Source organism: Brassica rapa, chromosome A06 (genome assembly GCF_000309985.2).
Source record: "Brassica rapa cultivar Chiifu-401-42 chromosome A06, CAAS_Brap_v3.01, whole genome shotgun sequence".
In the NCBI taxonomy this organism is placed as follows: Eukaryota; Viridiplantae; Streptophyta; class Magnoliopsida; order Brassicales; family Brassicaceae; genus Brassica; species Brassica rapa.
Window position 1 is genome coordinate 445,824 of NC_024800.2, and position 15,220 is coordinate 461,043.

The following is a 15,220-nucleotide window of genomic DNA, read 5'->3' on the forward strand; positions in this document are numbered from 1 at the left end:
CATGGTACATGGACATCATTCTATTTTTATCAATTAATTTAGTAAAAATTCGTATGCTCTCTAAATATGTAAACAAACCACAATAAAATTGCTATTCTAGAGAATCGTAGACAACAAAGATTCAAAACCTCTCTGACCATCATCATATGTTAGTTCATGATACAACTATGCAATAAAACAATATTGTCATATTTTTTGTAAAATTTCTCAAAATCTATGTGTTAACCCCTACAAAATATTCAGTTTTTGAGTAAATAGTTAATATAATGAATCTTATATTCTTTAATGTTATTTTAAAATTTCTAACCATATTCTACATTTTTGTTAATGTATTCTAAACTATATTTCATGGTACATGGGCATTGTTCATTTTTTTATTAATTAATTTAGTAAAACTTCATATGCTCTCTAAATAAGTACGCAAACCACAATAAAATTGTTATTCTAAAGAAACAGAGACAACAAAGGTTCAAAAGCTCTCTGACCGTCATCATATGTTAGTTCATAATACACCTATGCATTAAAACAACATTGTTAGATTTTTTGAATTTTTCTCAAAATCTATGTGTTAACCCCTACAAAATATTCAGTTTTTGAGTTAATGGTTAATATATTAAAGCCTATAATCTTTAATGTTATTATAAAAAAATTTAACCACATTCTACATTTTTGTTAATGTATTCTAAACTATATTTTCTGGTACATGGGCATCGTTCTATTTTTATCAATTAATTTAGTAAAATTTCATATGCTCTCTAAATAAGTAAACAAACCACAATAAAATTGTTATTCTAGAGAAACGGAGACAACAAAAGTCAAAACGCTTTGACCATCATCATATGTTAGTTCATGATACAACTATCCAATGAAACAATATTGTCATTTTTTTAAGAAATTTTCTTAAAATCTATGTTTTAACCCCTACAAAATGTTCAATTTTTGAGTAAATGCTTAATATAATGAATCCTATAATCTTTAATGTTATTTTGAAATTTCTAACCACATTATACATTTTTTTAAATATATTATAAACTATATTTCATGGTACGTGGGCAGTGTTCAATTTTTTTTATCAATTAATTTAGTAAACTTCATAAATAAGTACTCAAACCACAATAAAATTGTTATTCTAGAGATACAGAGACAACAAAGATTCAAAATTTCTCTGACCATCATCATATGTTTGTTCATGATACAACTATGCATTAAAACAACATTGTTAGATTTTTTGAATTTTTCTCAAAATCTATGTGTTAACCCCTACAAAATATTCAGTTTTTGGGTAAATGTTCTATATACTGAAGTCTATAATCTTTAATGTTATTTTAAAATTTTTAACCACATTCTACATTTTTGTTAATGTATTCTAAACTGTATTTCATGGTACATGGACATCGTTCAATTTTTTATCTATTAATTTAGTTAAACTTCATATGCTCCATAAATTAGTTGACAAACCACAATAAAATCGCTATTCTAGTGAAACGGATACAACAAAGGTTCCAAACCGCTCTGGCCATCATCATATGTTAGTTCTGATACAACTGTGCAATAAAATAATATTGTCATATCTTTTAAATTTTTTTAAAAATCTATGTGTTAACCCCTACAAAATATGAACCTACAAAATATTCATATTTTGTGTAAATGGTAAATGGAATGAAGCCTATAATCTTTAATGTTATTTTAATATTTTTAATCACATTCTACATTTTTGTTAATGTATTCTAAACCATATTTCATGGAACATGGGCATCGTTCTATTTTTTTATCTATTAATTTATTAAAATTTTGTATGCTCTCTAAATGAGCTGACAAACCACAATAAAATCGCTATTTTAGTGAAAAGGATATAACAAAGGTTTCAAACCTCTCTCACCATCATCAAATTTTTGTACATGATACAACTATGCAATTAAATAATATTTTCATATTTTTGGAATTTTTTCTCAAAGTATACTTATTAACCCCAACATAATATTCAAATTTTGGTTAACTGGTTAATATACTGAAACCTATAATCTTTAGTGTTGTTTTAAAATTTCTAACCATATTCTACATTTTTGTTACATTATTCTAAACTATATATCATCGTATATGGGCATCGTTATATTTTTTTATCAATTAGTTTAGTAAAACTTCATATGCTCTCTAAATAAGTACATAAACCACAATAAAATTGCTATTCTAGAGAAACGGAGACAACAAAGTTTCAAAACCTTTCTGACCATCATCATATGTTAGTTTATGATACAACTATGTAACAAAACAATATTTTCATATTTTAAGAAAATTCTTAAAATCTATGTGTTAACCCCTACAACATATTCAGTTTTTGAGTAAATGGTTAATAATTAATATAATGAATCTTATAATCTTAAATGTTATTTTAAAATTTCGAAATTCTACATTTTTGTTAATGTTTTCTAAACTATATTTCATGGTACATGGACATTGTTCAATTTGTTTATCAATTAATTTAGTAAAACTTCATATGCTCCCTAAATAAGTACACAAACCATAATAAAATTGATATTCTAGAGAAAAGGATACAACAAAGGTTCTAAACCTCTCTAACCATCATCATATTTTTGTTCATGATACAACTATGTAATAAATTAAAATTTTCATGTTTTTTGAATTTTTCTCAAAATCTATGTGTTAATCCCTACAGAATATTCAAATTTTGGGTAAATGGTTAATATACTGAAACCTATAATCTTTAGTGTTGTTTTAAAATTTCTAACCACATTCTACATTTTTGTTAATGTATTCTAAACTATATTTCATGGTACATGGGCATCGTTCTATTCTTTTTACAATTAATTTAGTAAAAATTCATATTCTCCCTAAATAAGTACACAAACTACAATAAAATTGCTATTCTAGAGAAAATGAGACAACAAAGGTTCAAAACCGCTTTGACCATCATCATATGTTAGTTCATGATACAACTATGCAATAAAACAATTTTGTCATATTTTTTTAAATTTTCTCAAAATCTATGTGTTAACCCCTACAAAATATTCAGTTTTTGAGTAAATGGTTAACATAATAAATCCTATAATCTTTAATGATATTTTGAAATTTCTAACCACATTTTTTCATTTTTGTTAATGTATTCTAAACTATATTTCATGGTACATGGGCATCGTTATATTTTTTATCAATTAATTTAGTAAAATTTCATATGCTCCCTAAATAAGTACACAAACTACAATAAAATTGTTATTCTAGAGAAACGGAGACAACAAAGGTTCAAAACCTCTCTGACCATCATCATATGTTAGTTCATGTTACAACAATGCATTAAAACAATATTGTCAGATTTTTTGAATTTTTCTCAAAATCTATATATGTTACCCCTACAAAATATTCAGTTTTTGGGTAAATGCTCTATATACTAAAGCCTAAAATCTTTAATGTTGTTTTAAAATTTCAAACTACATTCTACATTTTTGTTAATGTATTCTAAGCCATATTTCATGGTACATGGGCATCGTTTTTTTTTATCTATTAATTTAGTAAAACTTCATATGCTCCCTAAATATGTTGACAAACCATAATAAAATCACTATTTTAGTGACAAGGATATAACAAAGGTTTCAAACCTCTCTGACCATCATCATATGTTAGTTCATGATACAACTATCCAATAAAATAATATTGTCATATTTTTCTAATTTTTCTCAAATTTATGTGTTAAACACCTACAAAATATAATTTTTGGGTAAATGATTAATATAATGAAGCCTATAATATTTAATGTTAATTTAAAGTTTCTAACCACATTCTACTTTTTTTGTTAATGTGTTCTAAACTATATTTCATGGTACATAGGCATCATTTAAATTTTTTTCTATTAATTTTGTAAAACTTCATATGCTCCCTAAATCAGTTGATAAACCACAATAAAATCGCCATTCTACAAAAAAACGGAGACAACAAAGTTCAAAACCTCTCTTCCATAATAATATGTTAGTTCATGATACAACTATGCATTGAAACAACATTGTCATATTTTTTTAATGTTTCTTAAAATATATGTGTTAACCCCTACAAAATATTCAGTTTTTGAGTTAATGGTTAATATACTGAAACCTATAATTTTTAGTGTTGTTTTAAAATTTCTAACCATATTTTACATTGTTTTATTGTATTCTAAACTATATTTCATGGTACATGGGCATTGTTCAATTTTTTTATCAATTAATTTAGTAAAACTTCATATGCTCTCTAAATAAGTACACAAACCAGAATAAAATTGCTATTCTAGAGAAAAAGAGACAACAAAGGTTCAAACCTCTCTAACCATCATCATATGTTAGTTCATGATATAACTATGCAATAAAACAACATTGTCATATTTTTTAAATTTTTCTCAAAATCTATATGTTAACTCCTACAAAATATTTAGTTTTTGGAGGAAATGGTTAATATAATGAAGCCTATAATCTTTAATGTTATTTTAAAATTTCTAACCACATTCTACATTTTTTAAATGTATTCTAAACCATATTTCATGGGACATGGGCATCGTTCTATTTTTTATCTATCAATTTAGTAAAACTTCATATGCTCCCTAAATCAGTTGACAAACCACAGTAAAATTACTATTCTAGTGAAACGGAGACAACAAAGGTTACAAACCTCTCTGACCATCATCATATATAAGTTCATGATACAACTATGCAATAAAACAATATTGTCATATTTTTTAATTTTTTTTCAAAATCTATGTGTTAACCCGTACAAAATATTCAGTTTTTGGGTAAATGGTTAATATAATGAAGCATATAATCTTTAATGTTATTTAAAAATTTCTAACCACGTTATACATTTTTTTAATGTATTTTAAACTATATTTCATGTTACATGGGCAGCGTTCTATTTTTTTATCTATTAATTTAGTAAAACTTCATATGCTCCCTAAATCAGTTGACAAACACAAATAAAATCTATTCTAGAGAAGCGGATACAACAAAGGTTCAAAAATTCTCTGACCATCATCATATATAAGTTCATGATACAACTATGCATTAAGACAATATTTTCATATTTTTTTATTTTTTTTCAAAATCTATGTGTTAACCTCTATAAAATATTCAGTTTTTGGGTAAACAGTTAATATAATGAAGCCTATAATCTTTAAAGTTATTTTAAAGTTTCTAACCACATTCTATATGTTTATTATTGTATTCTAAACTATAATTCATTGTACATGAGCATCGTTCTAATTTTTTATTTATTAATTTAATAAAACTTTGTAAGCTTCCTAAATCAGTTGACAAACGATTATAAAGTATAAAAGATATTGAAAACAAAGTTACATTAAATAAAGGAGGAAGAGGTAAAAGAAGATATAACTAAAAGAAGATGAGAGAAAAGAGCAAATATTAAAAGCTCAACGGCCAACCAACTCTTCTTTTTCTTTCCTCCATCACTCTTGACTGATTCAGCTTTTCCTCCTCCTGCCCCATCTTTACATATATACCCACAAAAAAAAACTGTAGAATCAGTTCATTTGATAATCTGTAGTTATTGACCTCCTGCCCCATCTTTATGATCATGTGATTAGCTCAAGGGTGTGCTTAATTAGATAATACTGTTGACTGAATTAATTTAAAAGAGCAAGTTTTATTAGTTTCAGTTACCTTTAACATTTTGTAAAGGAGGTGCAGAGTTGGCGCTTGCTTCAAGCCTTCCTAAGCTCTCAAACTCTCTAGCCAATGTCGAGTTTGGAGATAAATGCAGAAGCGCTTCCCACAAAATGAAATGCAAACACGTTTCAGATTACAAAAAAGCTAAATTTAACTTTAAATGATCACAAGTCATAACTACTTTCAATAGAAAATCGTGATTCATTATATATATAAAGAAAGTATCATTAAATAGCATCAACTATACTGCCATTTCCATATGATATAACAACTGAAATGAATAATATGTAATCTAATGAAAAATAATAAAATAAACAAAATAATATTTTTTTGACTAAATATAAACAAACAAAATAATATGAACGGTACATTCTCACTAAAAATTTATGTACCTATTCATAATAGTTTTATTTTTTGGTAAAACCTATTTATAATAGTTATAGTTACATATTACTATAAACTATTTTCATTTCCTTATGATATAACAACAAAATGAAGAATTCTTCATATAATTAACTGATATTGTACATTGTACTGTGGACTACCTGTTTATATACGTACGCGATCTCCAGGCTTAGATAAAAAGAACTAAAAAGAAAAAAAGTTCAAAAAAGAAAACTAAAAAGAAAAAGTGTGAGACTTACAAATACACTTGGTGATGTTAGGAGCCGTTATATGACAAGCGGTGGGGAGATGAGCGGCTAGGCTTGCATTAAACTTGAGGCCAAGATTAGGATCATCTTTGTCTTTGACCAATATGCAAACACACTTCTGACTCTGTGTTATAACCTGACCAAAACCTCCACAACAATCTTTTGTTGGAGCTTTTGCGTTTCCACCCACGTAGGTGAGACACGGTGAAAGTACTACCAGCTGGTTCGTGCACTCTTCTCTGTCTTGATCCAGATCTGAGCTTCCAAACCCGACCAACATGGAGGTTATCACGATGGTTATGATTAGGGATCTCGTTGATTGCTCCATGGTTCGATGTTTTGATATATATATTTTTTTGATCTTTCTCTCTGTATATATGTATCTGTTGATTGTTCACTTTTAGATAGATAGAAAGGTGTGATAGCGTCTTTATATATACGATGTAAGTGTTGATGTATTGGTTGGGTGATGAGAATTTATTACTTTTTCCCATTTATAGTTGTTGGAGTGTTAATGATTATGGCTTACCATTTTCAAAAAGAATCAAGCAATTCATTTGGGAGAGAATAAAAGAACAAAAGCAACTTATTTTAAAAAGCAAGTTTCATCAGAGGCTTTGGGTTTAAAGTTTATTTTCATTGTAGTATTTTGCTTATGAAAGAGAATAAAGAGAAATTTTCATTCAGAACCTTTGAGATGTTCATTAAAAATATGAAAGTATTTGGCATTTTTGAATTAGTTCAATTTTATCTTTGAAATTTCGATTTAGTTGTATAATTATATTATGTCATATTACTATATTTCATTGCTTAGAACCCTATTTTAAGATATTATACTAATGGAGATTAGCTAGTGGATTTCATAGCATAAATTGTTTCGTGCCATAAATACATATTTTTCCATGTTAGGGCGGAGAAAAAAATGATCGCCAAAATCCAAATCGAACTGAGCCGAAAAACTTGAATCCAAACATATACACAAATGAGTATTGTTTTATGGTATTTTGGGTTTTGGATTTTATTCAAACCCAACATGTAACCAAATGAATGTTTGAAACACCTTTAAAAAATCAATAACTAAAAATAATCATACAGTCCCGAACTCAGTTTAAATAAGTATCTAAAATAATAAATAATCTCAACAAGTACTTAAATAAATATATAGAACACGAGTAATTTATTAAAATATTCAGTTTAAAATATATTTTTGGTATTTAATTGGTCAAATATTGAGCTTTTCATGTTTTGATAATTGTATTTGAAATTTGGTCATGAATAAGGTTTTACTTAAGTTTTAACAATGTGTTTTACTTTAAAATCTAACTAATACCAATTTGCAGATATGCAACAGTCTCTTATCTCTCTATCTTTTTTCTGTTTATGATGTCTTTGTCGGTCCCCATGTCATACAACGAAGGCATAAATGGAGGCAGCACATAAAAAAGAAACACTACTGTTAAATTTTAAAACTATACTTTCTCTATAAAGACGTCACCTAATTTCTCAGTACCGACTTCGCTGGAACAAAACAGAGTTTTGGTGGTTATATCTTAAATAACACATTCCCTCATTCAGAGAACATGCCACCATTTTCCATACAATCTTACAATGTACTATTCAAGAGTGAAGATGAGATTGTGGACCTTTAGTAGTTAATTGTGTTATGCACTAACACCATGTGTCTCGCTGTGTGCAGGCCTGGCTGTGTGTTTTGAATATTGAAAACCCAGACGTCGCTATGGCCATGGCCTGAACATTTCCGGTGTCGGATCTCTAAGCTTTGTTGGCTGCACAAGTTTTTTTTTTGTTTTGAAAGAAAATGGCCGTTGGTTAATATGCACTGAAAATGATTCTTATGATGCACTTATGATATACTCTATCTGTTTTTATTTGTAAGTAGTTTTAGTTAAAATTGTGAATATTAAAAAAACTTTTACTTTTGAAAAAATAGCATTTAATACATAAATTAAACCAATAGTAAAAATGTATGAATTATTTGATTGGTCACACAACATGTAATAAATGTATAAGGTGCTTTGGATTATGTAAACATCTTACACTGTGAAACAAATATTTTTTTTGTTAAAACTACTTACATATCAATACAAAGGGAGTATTGATAATGATAAAGACACATTGATAAGAGGATTATATCAGATTAGTTATTATGTCTGCCTTGATGGTGAGTTACATTATTAATATTTATGAGCATTGATTACCTCTTCCGGCCGGTCAAAACAAACGCAACACTTGATAATATTTATACCGAATATAATCTTTAATACTGTTATTGCCTAGTTCAAGCCTTGTTACTTGACGAAACTCTCAGCAACGACTGAGCTTGTTCACGCGGGTTAAGAGCATCATGTGCAGTGGCCTTCCACCGTTTCAACTGCACTTCGATGTCTCTAGATAAGGTTGATGTCATTGCAATAAACTCCCTTTAATTTTAGTATATTGACAGGCAAATATTATACTCTTGTGGCTCAGACAGACAACCTTATATAGTAGTCTCATTCAAAACATTACTGAGCTTCCACGTGAGGAAGGAAAAAAAAATGAAAACATGAACCATTCTATCAAAGAGCTCGTTACCTTTATTTTATCAACCAATTCACGTAGCTTTGTTTTATCTACAACAGTATCTTTTCAAATTATTTATAGAAAATTTAACAATGTAATAAAATAGTTATAAAAGTTAATAGTTTTATCTATATATCTTTACCGTTTTTAAAAAAAAATGATAAATAAACTCTAAATTTAGCATTATATTTTAATAATTAAAGTTTAGACCATAATTTATGCACACATTTTTTTAAAATTTTTTTTTTTTTATAGATTTGGACTCAGTTGGACCCTTTCATTTGCACATTCTTATTAGACGGCCCTGTCTACATACTTCTCAAGAGGAGAAAGCCTTCCTTTAGCTACTGCTGTTGATGTTACCTTAACACAAACTCTTACATTCCGGTTCCAGAATGCAAAACGGGGGAAAATGCTACGCTTGTAAAAACAAAGAGCTGATTTGCTCATGTTGTCTAGAACTATGGTTAACCTTTTAGGTGTTTAAGCTCGGATTGTTCTGTTGAATAGCTCAGTACGTTCTTTTTTTTTTTTGCGCAACGGCTCAGTACGTTCTTTGTGCCTTGCATATAAATCATCAATCATTATTGTCCTCCTCTTTCGTTAAATCGTTTATGTTGGACACCTGGATGGAATCTACTTATATAGAAACGTTTCGTCAGCAGCGCAAGTCTGAACTGAACCTAGACAAATATCTTTTAACTCTTTAATGAAATCTATTTTGGTTAATATCATTTTAAGTGATTTACCCTTTAATTAAACTATTAAATATTTTCTTAATAATAGTAAAACCTAAGGCCTCATCAATAAGCCATCGAGTACCAGGTTGAGATCATCGGTACCAGGTACATGGAACTTAAGACTCGTCGTTTGGAACACTGTTAGGCTTTAGTTTCTTTCGGCTTTTTAATGTTTTGTTTGCTTTGCTTTCTGAAAGGGGTTTACTCCTTATCGATTTATAGTTCTGGAGGGACTGCATTCCCTGTCAGCTATTGGCTTGGGAAGAGTAGTCGTTCTTGATGAGTTGTGTACTTCCTTTCATGTTTAATACTCCTACAATTTAACGGATAATTAAAAAACACGATCTAAATTGTTCTCGTTCCAAATAATTGCGACTCCAACTTTTTCTTTCTCATTCTGGCATCTAGGATTGATTTGATTTGGTTCTTTTCTTTGATGATTATGTATTTTTTCCAGAAGTTCTTAGTTATGTTCTTTTTTAATTATATTTTAAGTTTAGATGTTTTATGTTGTTTTCTTTCTAGTCTCTGGAGGTAATGTTAACCTCGTCAGCTTATGGTTTTTAAAGGAGATTGTTTCTTGCCGACTTAGCTTTATACGACGTACCTACAATCCGTTAAATATAATCTTTAGATGAAAAAAAATTGTATAAGTTCAAATATGTCATATTCCCCACCTACGCACTAGCTATATTTGTTGGCCAAAAACGGAAAAAAAGAAAAAGAAAAAAGGCAAAGGCTGTCTAAAGTTTTTCATTTTCGTGGACATGCAGAGGTGCAGGCGATAGGCTTATGACAACGAAAAGTGGAAGACTAGGTCCTCTCGGATCACACCTAATGGGCTTTCTGATAATTAAAGTGGAAGACAAAGGCTGTATTCATGTCTCAATAGAGTGTGTTTTCTATTTTTTTTTTTTTTTTGATAATCCAGGTATGCGGACCTCTCACTTAATCCGACTATTCTACCGCGTCCAACCGGAACTGGCGAGGAAGGTGATGGCGGGCACCTCAGTTCCTTTACCACCACACCACGTGGGTTTTCTATTTTTCCGACTTCATTGTCGTTGTTTTCTACCAACGCACCAGTTACAAACTGTCACGTTGCTGGTAGGTAAACTACGAGTCTATGACAAATCGATTGACCGTCTTTCGCTGATAAATAGTTCAATTTGTTAAACTCAAATTACGTATGAAAGGGTTAATTTTTTTTGGATCAAAGCGTCTGAAAGGGTTAATAATTTGACATTGGTTGTATCAAATTATGTAAGAATGGCACAAAAAGTTTCGCTATATACAGAAAAAGGAATGGAACGAAAACTTTTTCGAAGTAAACAAGGGAGAACAAATAAAGGAAAAGCCCATAATATAACGTCTAGATGACACCGACGCCTGACAAAAAGAAAAGAAATATACAATGATGACATGAATTTATAAATGATTCAGATTCTCGAGAAGTTTCTTGTAAGTGAATATGATATAAAAAAAAATTATGGACCTAATATAATGGATATGCTTAAATAAAAATTATGGTTAATTTGTTGACAAAAAAAAATTATTGTTAATTTGATATTTTTATATTTTATATTGGTGAATTCAAAACTGTACTAAAAGATTTTTATGGTGACATATATGATAAATATATAGTTATTTACAAAGGAATGTGTATATCAGCTAAACATTATTTGTCAACTGATTTGCAAGTTATATACGGATTAGCATATATGTCATCACTACATTTATTAACAAAAAAATGACATGGTTTTTGAATAATATGATATGACTTTAACCTAATTGTGTATAACTTTCTTATAATTTCTTTTATTTTCTGGCAAAATCTTTTAAAGATGGTTAAGACTAATAATTTATATATCACCATTAAATTAATTTTTATATAAATTTTATTTTGATAATATTAGTGAAATGTAATACAAATAATAATTCATATGACCATTAAAGTAAACTATATATAACATTAACAAATAATTAAGGGGAAATTTCATGTTTACCATTTTCATGGTACCATTATTCATTTTTACCACCAATAAAATAATATTTTCAAAATATCTTTTTATTAAGTGGCAAAAGATTCTTATATTTTTTTTCTATATATATAATAAATAATTATTTAAATAAAAAAAATTAATGTTTTCGAATATTACATTTTCAAATTCAAACTTTTTTATAATTTTTTTTTGAAAATCAAAATTATATTTGAAACTATTTTTTAATTTTAAAAAAAAAAATTATTTATATATTTATTAGAATTATAAATTACACATTCCAAAAACTCTACTCCACCTCTCAATTTCAAACCCTAAATCTAGATTAATTAATCTTAATGGTATAAATATATTTTACTCTTCATTAATAATGGTAAAAGTGGTTAGTGTAAACATAGAAAGTAGTAGTACTATGAATGTGGTATTTATGGTAATTTCTCAATGGTAAACTAATAAGTTGATTAAAAGATAAAAATAATTGCATCAACTTATAGATCATAATTTGTATATATTATTAAAATTAATTGTAAATGCGTCTTAACAAGTACAGAAACAAAACAATACTAACAAAATCAAAATTTGTTGATAGATAAATGTCTCTTAATGATGCATAATAATTTCATTAGATTAATTTAAAATTAATTTTACGAGTTTAACATATGTTGACTAAAACAAATAAAAATATAAAATTTATTAGAATTATATATTTTAATGTAGATAGCTTTAAAAGAAACATTCATTAGATGAAATAAAATATAATTTGTTATTTCATAAATATAATTTTTTCCTAAAATTTAAATAATTTTAAATAAAATTAAATTATAGTTAAAAAAATCGGAAGAAATAAAACTATATACAGTTTCATGTTTTAAAATAAAATTGATAAAGTTAAAATATATATACATATATTTAAATGTAAAATATATCCTAGCTACAAAAATATTGAGAGAACTAATTGTTCAGTGATGAAAGACTAGTAAGTCTTTTTTTTTTGTAAACTAAAAGACAAGTAAGTTAAACATATAATATATATACATTTTTAATGAATGTAAAATTTATTCAATCAAAACTTCTTTTAATGCATCTGTTTTTGATTTGCTTATACAATCTAATGAACTACAAACCAAGTTTCCTCAACTCTACACTTGTACATCAAGTGCATCTGTTTTCATTTAGGATCCTTCTTGTCTTGATCCAAACCAAATGCACAGACTAAGATTAAAACATATAATAAATAATCGTATACGATTACTTTCCTCGAGAAACATGCATGCATTTCTTTTGCAAAAAAAAAAACAAACATGCATGCATTAAGTTCAAAAAAAAAACATGCATGCATAAATCTTTTTTTTTTTTGCTAACCGAGTATCCTGGCCCCACCGTGGTGGTCCAGACTAGAGACCGAAGTGAGCATGGACCCGAAGGTCACCAGGTAGCTCACCGTGTAACGGTCTTCGGTCTCGGATGCTGCAGCTCATATGTAAATTCCGCAGTAGCCAGGCTCGAATCCATGGGCGGTCACTCCAACTGAAACTTCTTTACCACTAGACCAAAGCAACTTGGTTTGCATGCATAAATCGACATCTATAAATAACATGACACACCTCCTCTTTAGTATCATACATCATTTATAACAAACCATATATACTATACACTCATGGCTAAGGTCATTATCTTCCTCGCCGTCCAAATCCTCCTCCTCACCATTGTTTCTTCCACCGGAGACGACGGAGAAAACTTCGCAAGAACCATAGATCGGAAACTTCTCGGTCTCCATAGGAAAGAGAAGCTAACCCATTTCAAAGTTTACTGGCATGACATCTTAAGTGGTCCAAACCCAAGCTCCATCATGATCCAGCCACCGATTACAAACTCTACTTACTTCGGAGGAATCAATATGATCGACAACGCCTTGACGGCGAAAGTTACGAGGAACTCAACGTTACTTGGCCAGGCCCAAGGGTTTTACGCAGGAGCGGCCCAAAAGGAGTTGGGTTTTCTAATGGCCATGAACTTTGCTTTTAAGAGAGGGAAGTATAATGGAAGCACGATCACGATTCTTGGTCGGAACACAGCCATGTCGGAAGTCAGAGAAATGCCGATCGTAGGAGGAAGTGGGCTTTTCCGATTTGCTAGAGGCTATGTAGAGGCTCGAACAAAGTGGGTTGATCTGAAGACCCTCGATGCTACTGTTGAGTATAGTTGTTATGTTCTGCACTATTGATGTTAATGATGTTTTTGTCGTAGTTATGTATCCCTTATAGTCTGTGTGGTGGATTTATGGTAGTAGTTCCGACGTTGGTTAAATTAATGATACTGATAACGGTTCTTGTTTCAAGGAGTTTGATATGTGTATGTTTATATAGTTTTAGACCCATCTTATATGTTACTGACTTTTTAACAATTAATTAAGCGAAATATAGATTATAAATTTTCTGTTGACAAAAAAAATACTAATTTTCTATTAGAAATAAGCAGTATTATATTTTTCGAATTTTTATTTTATTCTAAATTTAAATTTTGAAATTGTATAACTATAATTAAATATAAATAATTTGTTGGTTGATTAGAATTTTTATAAAAAATTAACTAATCCAAAACTAAATCAATTACATTATAGAGGAATTACCCTGTTTTGGTAGTTTATCTATATTAGAAAAAAAAACACATAAGTGATCTCATGAATTTATAAATGATTCAACATTTAGTGAGTAAATATTCTTAAATAATAGAACTATATATGAGCACGAACTAAAAGCATACAAATTCGAGTTAGTGAATTATAGTTCTTGTAAGTAACTATGCCTAAATAAAAGTTATTGTCAGTAAATATAGCCAATTGAAATTTAGTGTAGATGAAAATTTTGACAAATAACTATGCAACAAGAAACCAGAAAACTATGAATCCGAAACATGACATTATATGTTATCCTGATTCCGTTTTCAATATTTGTGGACGAACACATCTAAACGTACGGAATGGAGTAGACGACCGATCCACGACAGTGGAAAGTGGTCCTCACGTAATGGGCTTTCTGAATAAATCAGCTTAGTCAGGCACGCCCCTAAATTCAAGAATAATGTAGCAAGTCTCATGTGTGTGTATTTTCTAATGATTTGAATTAAGAAACTCGACTAACGTCAATTTGTCCGATTTCATAGTCGTTCTCTCGGCCAAAACACAAGTTACAAACTGTGACGTTGCTGGTAGGTAAACTACGACAAATCCATTAACTATCTCTCGGTAATCAATTAGTTTAATTTGTTTATATTCAAATGACGTATGGAAGGGTTGATAATTTGACAAAATAAATAGTCTAAGAATGGCACTGAAGATACGTCATATATAGAAAAAATGTATGAAACGAAAACTTTTTCTAAGTAAACAAAGGGAGAGGGAATTAAAAACAACGGTTTTGATAGATATAAAACTATCTCGCGCATCAAACATCACACAGGCTTTGCCTTGCATGAAACATGTGTCTTCTGATATGCTCATAATGATGATTGGAGATCTTTTCTTCTTCTATTTTTTAAAGTTATTTTCTTCTAACTCGGAGTTAGATATATATGATTCTAACTAA

The 15,220-nt window shown here is 28.9% G+C and overlaps 2 protein-coding genes across 2 annotated transcripts; one reads left to right on the forward strand and one right to left on the reverse strand.

Annotated features, from left to right (window-relative positions):
• Positions 1-5,224: 5,224 nt before the first annotated feature.
• LOC103871049 (protein YLS3) lies at positions 5,225-9,550 on the reverse strand. Its single transcript, XM_009149269.3, has 3 exons — positions 6,305-9,550; positions 5,655-5,759; positions 5,225-5,480 (listed from the first exon to the last, which is right to left on the reverse strand). The coding sequence occupies exons 1-3, from the start codon at positions 6,639-6,641 to the stop codon at positions 5,332-5,334; spliced, it is 591 nt and encodes a 196-aa protein (XP_009147517.1). The 5' UTR covers positions 6,642-9,550; the 3' UTR covers positions 5,225-5,331.
• A 2,346-nt stretch (positions 9,551-11,896) lies between these two features.
• Positions 11,897-14,018, forward strand: LOC103871050 (dirigent protein 20). Its single transcript, XM_009149270.3, has one exon. It carries the CDS (start codon positions 13,294-13,296, stop codon positions 13,858-13,860), a length of 567 nt encoding a protein of 188 aa, XP_009147518.2. The 5' UTR covers positions 11,897-13,293; the 3' UTR covers positions 13,861-14,018.
• Positions 14,019-15,220: the final 1,202 nt, after the last annotated feature.